Genomic DNA, 8,140 nt, shown 5'->3' with positions numbered 1-8,140 from the left:
GATTGTGAGGTTGGTCCAAGACTGGGCAGTGGTTCAGCGCTGGGCTGTGAACCATAAAATCATCAGTTCAAACCCAGCAACAGTTCCTCAGAAACGTATATCAGGGCCTGCTTGAAGTCTCTTAACAATAATTTATTTACATCAAGAAAAAGGCTTACTCAGGCTGGCCCAAGATATCCAAAGATTCACAAGATTTTAAAGTAATTCAAACTCTGTGATTAACAAACTATGCTTAACAAGTCATGTAATTGTCATATGACCATTGTTGTTGTTGTTGTTGTTGTTAAGTGCCGTGGAGTCGGTTCCGACTCATAGCGACCCTGCACAGGGTTTCCGAGGACCATTAGAGCATTATTTTGTAAATGTTAATCAGATTTTTTCCTTGAATATTCCTGAATAGTCTGTACTGAATCCCTGTGAAAAATTCATTTCACGGTAGTCCTTACTCTCATCTTTCTTTTGTGGAACAGCAAGTAGTTTTGAATTGCTGCTAAGGCTTCCTGCTCCTGTAAAGATTTACAGCTTCAGAAACCCTATGCAGGGTCGCTATGAGTTGGAACCGACTATAAGACCCACCACCACCACCATGCAGTGCTTAGTACAGTCTGGATTCTGAGTTTTCTTTAATTTTTAGAATCATTATTTTTCATAGGAAAACTCTTAATTTTAACAGAGATTCTAGTTTGCTCTTTGACATTGGAGGCTGGTACCATTATTGTTCCATTTTTACCAATAAGGAGACTGAAGCCCAGAAAGTCTAAGTAATTTTCCAAAGTTCACATACCTAATCAATGGTTGAGGATGCATGCTAGGCTGTTTGATTTCAGAGTCATTCTGTATCCATTGCATATCATTATGTAGCATGTATGTTGTTGTTGTTGTTATGTGCCATGGAGTTGATTCCGACTCAGAGCGACCCTGAACAGGGTTTCTGACGCTATAAATCTTTATGGGAGCAGAAAGCCTCATATTTCTCCCACGGAACAGCAGGTAGTTTCAAACTGCTGACCTTGCAGTTCACAACCCTATTCCTAACCACTACGCTACCGTATGTTATTGTTGATATATTGTTGATATATTGTTGATATATGCCGTGGAGTCAGTTCCGACTCATAGCGACCCTGTACAGGGTTTCCGAGGCTGTAAATCTTTGCGGGAGCAGAAAGCCTCATCTTTCTCCCACGGAACAGCTGGTAGTTTCGAACTGCTGACCTTGTTGCGGTTCACAGTCCGATTCGTAACCACTACGCTACCAGAGCAGTTGAAAATTGAGCCAGAAGTAGAAGCTGTCACTTAGTACATTTCTAACCTCATTTCCTCTCATTATACTAGAAAGGGTGGTTTATGCTGAGAAAAATTCAAATGTAGGGAAATACAAAAAAAATAAAATAAAATACTGAAACTCTGAAGTTTCAGTATTATCCAAGTAAATAATTTCCTTTATTTCAAGAAAAGCACCTTAAATTGTTAGCAAAGGCAACATGTAAGAATGCTAAAGCATATAGACAATTTATATATGCTTAGAAATTCCTCTGAGGGAAAATAATAGCTTTCTGCTTTAGAACTAATCTTGCAAAGATTCCGTGAAATACTTTACTAAGTGGATACCTACTTCCATCCCTAGTACCATAGAGTCAAATCTGACTCAGCAACCATAGTGGTTAAGCACCTAGCTGCTAACTGAAAGATGGGACAGTCTATTTCAATAAAGGTTTGTTGTTGTTGTTAGGTGTCATCCAGTTGATTCTGACCCATAGTGACCCTGTGTAGGGTTTCCAAGGAGCAGCTGGTAAGCTTGAACCACCGACCTTGCAGTTCAAATGATTTTGCAGTCTGACACATTAGCCCACAGAACCACACCAGGACTCCAGTACCGTGGAGCGGATTCTGACTCATAGTGACTCGGCACAGGGTTTCCGAGGCTGTAAATAAGGCAGCAGAAACCCTCATCTTTCTCCCACAGAACGGCTAGGTAGTTTTGAACTGCCGACCTTGAGGTTAGCAGCCCAATTCCTAACCACTATGCTATAGTCTTAGAAATCTTATGGGCAGTTCTACTCTACTCTCAGGTGGTGGTGGTGGTTGGCTGTGGATCTATTACGACTCAAAGGACCCTGCATAGGATTTTCAAGGCTATAAATCTTTATGCAAGCAGAAAGCTTCATCTTTCTCCAGAGGAACCACTAGTAGTTTGAAATTGCTGACCTTGAGGTTAGCAGCCCGACTGGTAACTACTTTGCTACCAGAGCTCCTTATTCTGTCCTATAGGGTTGCTGTAAATTGGAATTAGACAGCAAAAGGGAATACTTCCCATTCTGTAGCATTGGAAATAGAGTGCTGGGACAATGTTTCTGACTTACAATGGTAGGTGTGAGTTAGTTAACCCCCTCCATGAAAATATTCTTCATGAGGAAAGTTAATAAATGTTAAAAAAAAAAAAAAAAAGAAGAAGAAGAAATTACAGAAAAAAAAGCTGCTTTATTAATATTTTTCCTTTAGAATTCTCCTTGAGGAAGGAGTGCAACTTTAATTTTTTTAAATTAACAGGAAAGCAAATTTCATGTGCTATAGCCAAATAGCTTCAAGGAGAAATAATAGGTTAATTAGTAGATCATGTGGTATGGGTCATGTAAACAGTACATTTGTATTTCTAGTGATCTTATCTCCCTGACAAAATTCCAGAAGTTCTAGGTGAGGATGCTATGCAATACCTACTTTCCTTGGAAATACATTTATGATGCCGTAAAACATCACTCAGGAAAGGCTTGTTCACTGGACTGACAGTAAAACATACGGGTGAATTTATTACAAAGGTGAGAGGCTGTTTCAACTAATGAAAGAGAGAAATCTAAAATCCTTCAGGGTGTGTGAGGCATTGCTTTTAGAGGTGAAATATACATACAATAGCTAGAAGCTGATTTTACATTTAGTGAGTGTAATCAGCTAAATAAGCTCAAATTCCATCCAAAGCCTCACAATCCTCAGCTTCCTGCTTAGTGGATGTTTCTCAATTCTTACATTTTTAAAACCACTGAGAACACATTTTCATTATTAGTTGTTAAACAAAGGGAATGAGATGGAAAAGGCAGTAAAGTCCAGATGAGGTCTGGAAAAGTAAGGAGCTCTGAAAGGTTAGTTTCAATTTGTACAGCATGCAAGTTCTAATATCACCAGGCCCTGGAAACTTTTACTCGACAGGGTACTTCATTCTGACAGCATTTCTAAAGTGCCTATCACTGACAACAGTGAAAAATAAGTTTTAAATTGGGATCAGGACAAGAAGACACATCACCATTTTTTTTTTTTTTTTTACTTCTAGCTTTTTTCTTTCTTTTTTATTCACCTCAATCTCTTTATTGCTTTCATTGAAATGTCTAAGCTAAGGCTCTCTAACAGGCTTGGGAGAGGAACTCTGAGATGCATGTCCACTACTTGAAATACTTGAGAACCTAAGAGCTTAACTAAAGCCCAAGAGGACACTCTTTTCTTAAGGTGGTATGGTTTCTTAACCCTGGACTGAAGGAGACGTTCTTTCTTTTCAGCGTCACACCTTAAATAAAGATGTAAACACTCTCAGTTACAGGCGGCAGCTGAAGTGAATGATGAGTGCAGCACAAAAACAGCCTCACTGCGGCATTGGTGGTGGCCAGAGCAGCTGCACACATTCTCCCCCAGAGTTTGACTGCATAACTGCGGCGGCCAAGCAGCCCGGAGTAGGGAGAGGCTGCTGTGTGGCTCTGTAGCGAAAGAAAGGAAACTTAGAGCAGCTGACTGTGTCCTGCACCTCCTCTCCAGTTTGCTTCCAACAGAACCCAGAATGCAGCTCTGTTGATTAAAAAATCTGTTAATCTTTTACTCAAATGCTGGACATTCCACAAATCACTAAGGCTTTGCATAGGAAAGGCAACACTTTAAAAATAACCTACAGGAGATGATAGATGAAGCTATTTCCCATTCCTGGGGTTGCTACTTGCCAGTCCTTGCAAATTTTCTTCACAGGCATTGCCTCCCGCCTACTTCTGAGGAAGAGAAGAGGGGGGCTACTAACAGCAGTGGTTGCTAGAATTCTTGTGGTACACTATACTCCACTACTGTACTCCACAATTAGAGGAGAGAATGTGGAAAAGGGAAGAATTGCCTGGTTCTGTGCTGCAAAGAAACATTAATTATTCCCCAAACATCTCATGTCACAAATCAATAGTAATAATCCTCCAAAGCAGATCTTCTCTGCATGTTTGGATGGAACCAAACTGGTTGCTGAGGAATGAGAACTAGCAGGTGAGGAATGTGTCTTTTAAGCAATTAGTCATTTCTAGTGAGTTAGTGGTTAGGAATCGGGCTGTGAACCACAAGGTCAGCAGTTAAAAACTATCAGCTGTTCTGTGGGAGAAACATGAGGCTTTCTGCTCCTGTAAAGATTTACAGTCTCAGAAACCCTGTACAGGGTCACCATGAGTCAGAACTGACTCCACGACACATAACCACCAATGAGTTATTTGGAAGCTTCTCAATGCACACAACAAATCCCTATAAATGCAGAAAGTGTGTGACATATATCTCTCCATTTTTATCTTTATGGATAATATGTGAAAATAAGTTAACCACTGAATTTCTTGCTAATAATATATAACAATTAATATATATTCACATCTTAACTGCTCAAAAAGACTCAGAAGGAACAAAGGTTTAGTTAAATAATTTAAAAGAGAAATTCCCACTATTATTTGCTTATTTGATTTTTCTTCTTTTTACTTCTTATTTTCTTGTTGGCTACTTAGTAGAGAGGGTTAAGTAAGGAGCAGATAAAAGAAAAATGAGAAAGACACTAGATGTTACTCAAATCAGCTGCTGATGAAATGTGCTTACTATAAGTGACATTAAAATTATCATAATCTATTTACTATTTAGAAAGACATTCTATTTAACTATCCTCATTTTAAAGTAAAAGGAAATTTTAAAATGTTTTGATACATAAATCTTTTCTAAAGACATATCATTTTACCAATGTTATAGCCTTTAACTCCCACCCCAAATCAATTCAGAAATGTCTTATTTTCCTTTATGTAACCTAAATTATATTTTTCCATCCCCTGTTCCTGAGAGTTAATATCTTTGACTTGGCCCAATACCGTCTTATCATATATTTAGAATATCAAGGTGACTCCTAATTTTTAGTCAATGTTAGTTAACATGGTTAGAAACCTCCTAAAAAAAGATTCACCATAGGCAGTCAGATTATCACAGCAGGGGAGAAGAGGCAAGCAAGCACAGGTAGCTAAAACCAAAACTAATACAGTGGGAACACCATATAGGCATTTTTGATAGGGACCCATTTCAAGGGGTCATAATATGGCTTTGAGATTTGGGTCTGGTAACAGCTGCAAGTCCCCTTGGCCCCTCCTCTCTGGATGGTCAGAGGGACTTGCTTATGTGTTTCCATCAGTCAAGGTAATTCCTATAGGACCTCCATTTCTTAAGGCCCACCTACAGAGCCCATTCACAGACAGTAATAAACAGATCAATAAGAACCTTGAAGGGAAACAAAAAAGGGTATACAGACAGCAAACACACATTCACATCATTCTCTGAGCTCATAGCTGCCAAATTTCAGTTTTATCTTGAGTATGAAATCGTAAAGCGTTAGAGATATATGTTTTTTTTTTTTTTTTTTTGAAGATAGTAACATATCATCTACCTACCTTTCCGAAAACTAAAGCACCTCTTGATTCTTCTGTAAGTAGTTTTGGGGATGAAAGGACTTGATGTTAAGGCACCTGAGGACCGTCCCCCAGTATTTCTATCTTCAGGCATCATATAGATCCAACGTTCTGGACACTTTCAGGCTTCCTTTACAACCTGGTTCTGTGAAACACCCCACAGACACTCATATTTATTTTTTAGGTTTGATGTGTTGACTCCTAGAACTCAAAGGCTTGATCATTCAGGTCCTGGGTTAGGAAGAGATCAGCATCTTTCACTCCTTATAGGGAATAACTTCATTTTTCTCTTGTCTAATCCAGGGAGTTTTAAAGGTATTTTTTTAAGTTCCTGCAGACATCCTGAAAAGTCACAGCAGAAAAATTTGCAGCAAGCAAACTTCACCTCCCATTCAAGCAGCAGGATTTCTTTTTGCTATTATTATTATTATTACTATTATTATTAAAGAACTGTCTTCTCAGCAGGTACTGAGGGGACTAAGATTCCTCTGGAAAGGTCAGTAAACAGCTTTGTACCAGGGGAAAGAGGAACAATGACAAAAAGGCCCCTGAGGAATACTTCAGGACTGTCCCTGCTGCCTCCTTTCATCTGAGCAAAAGGGGAAGAAAATAATGGCCTCTTCTCCAGAAAGCATTTCAGTGCACGGCAAATTCTTTTCAAAGGACTCCCCTCTTCCTTTTATAGTACCCTTTATCCTTTGATGCTCTCTGCGGGCTTCTCCCTTTTCCCTTCTGTCTTCAAACTCCAGGGATTCCCGAGGGAAACGACATGTCAGAAGAGCCCAGTTCCCATTCCGGGAGACTTCTTGGATCTTCAGGGGCGGCTGCTCTGCATGGAACGTTTCCTCCCCCTCCTCTGGCTCAGGCTCCCCTTTTCTCAATGAGAGTTGAGTAGAAGCTGGCAGGGCTGCTGCTGCCTTCAGTGCCCGCTGGTCACAAGCGGCAGGCAGGTGCAGCTACCACATTATAAGGGTAGGAGGGAGAATGCTAAGGCTGCTGTGTAGACTGTTCTTCTATACACTTTGGGTTGAGACTTTCCAGTTGTCTCCAGTGCAACCTATTTACAGTTGACAGATTCAACCCCTCCAGGAATGAACAACAATCCCAAACCACTCCCAAGGGGGTAAACTTTTTACTCTCCTTCCTGCCTTTATTCTCTTCCTACATAATTGACCTACAAATAAGATTTTGTCTTTTTTTTTTTTTTTGCCTCAAACCTTTGCTGTTGAATTTATTTGTACGCTGAATTAAATGTGCATATATTTAAAATACACATATTTGTATATATGCATAGGTACACGTGGCTGATTGTAAAACAAGCTATTTTTCATAGAGTAACAAAGAGTATCAATATAATCACAAAGCAGTTAATGCATGTGTGTGTGTGCATGCACATGTGTGCATGTATTTATAAGTACATATATATTTCTCTGATCATGATTTGCAAACCAAACCTATTTTCAACATTCTGCCATTGTCTTGTATGCAGCTTTTCATCCCAACCTCTCTGTCCTCCCAATGTTCTCAACCCCATGTAATGAACGATTTACTCATTTAGTTAATCATTTATCCATCTGGCTGTTCCATGAACAAATTTGAAATGTTAATGCATTAACCCCAACTGACCCCACAAGGACTCTCTGTTTCTTCCAAGTCATTCAGTAGAAATGATAAAACTTTGAGAAGTATTAAAAAAGCTGTTCTGATTAAGAACATCATTTTTGTGACAAGTTTGTCCAGATTGTTAATATTTTGTCACTGAAAGGATCATTTTAGTTATTTCTACCCTCTGGTTTAAACAATGTTGTCATCTGTGTCAGAGCACCCTTCCAAGGAAATAAAGAACCACACATTTGTCTCAGTGTCACCAAAGTTGAGGCATTGCTAGTAGACTCAGAGAAAAGTATATAAAACACCAACAACAACAACATAAACCCGACTGCCATTAAGTCAATTCCATGTCATCTCATAGCAGCCCTATGTGGGATTTCCCATACTATACATCTATGGAAGCAGACAGCCTTAACATTCTCCCATGGAGTGACTGGTGCAGTTGGATCTCCAATCTTGCAGTTAGCAGCCCAAAGACTAACCCACAGTACCACCAGGGCTCCTTGGAAAAAGTACTTGTTGTTAGTTGTTGCTAAGTTCTGTAGAGTCAGTTCTGACTCATAAACACCCTATATAGTTTCTGAGGCTGCAAACCTTGACAGGAGTAAATGTCTCACTGTTCTCCCACAGTGTACCTGGTGGGCTTGAACTGCCAACCTGTGGTTCATAGTCCAGTGCTTATCTTACAGAGCTATAGTGCTCCCCAGAGAAATTACGTTATTGTTGTCCTCCGTTTGGATTTATAGTGACCCAGTGTAGGGTTTCCAAGGAGTGGCTGGTGAATTTGAACCACCAGTCATGCAGTCCAAACC

The 8,140-nt window shown here is 39.7% G+C and overlaps 1 protein-coding gene across 4 annotated transcripts in view; it reads right to left on the bottom strand.

The window, feature by feature from the left end:
• Positions 1 to 8,140, bottom strand: part of ARHGAP24 (Rho GTPase activating protein 24) — a 625,449-nt gene that overhangs the window by 105,801 nt on the left and 511,508 nt on the right. The window contains exon 1 of one of the 4 annotated variants that reach the window (XM_006867734.1): positions 5,700 to 6,464. The exons of the other annotated variants lie outside the window; for them this stretch is intronic. Coding sequence (XP_006867796.1) covers positions 5,700 to 5,814 — 115 coding nt within the window. The 5' untranslated portion in view covers positions 5,815 to 6,464. Of the gene's footprint in view, positions 1 to 5,699; positions 6,465 to 8,140 lie in introns of those variants that run through there. 4 annotated transcript variants of the gene reach the window in all.

Source organism: Chrysochloris asiatica, unplaced genomic scaffold (assembly GCF_000296735.1).
Source record: "Chrysochloris asiatica unplaced genomic scaffold, ChrAsi1.0 scaffold00109, whole genome shotgun sequence".
Lineage (NCBI taxonomy): Eukaryota > Metazoa > Chordata > Mammalia > Afrosoricida > Chrysochloridae > Chrysochloris > Chrysochloris asiatica.
The sequence above is the reverse complement of the archived record's forward strand: the minus strand, read 5'-3'. Positions and strand labels throughout refer to the sequence as shown.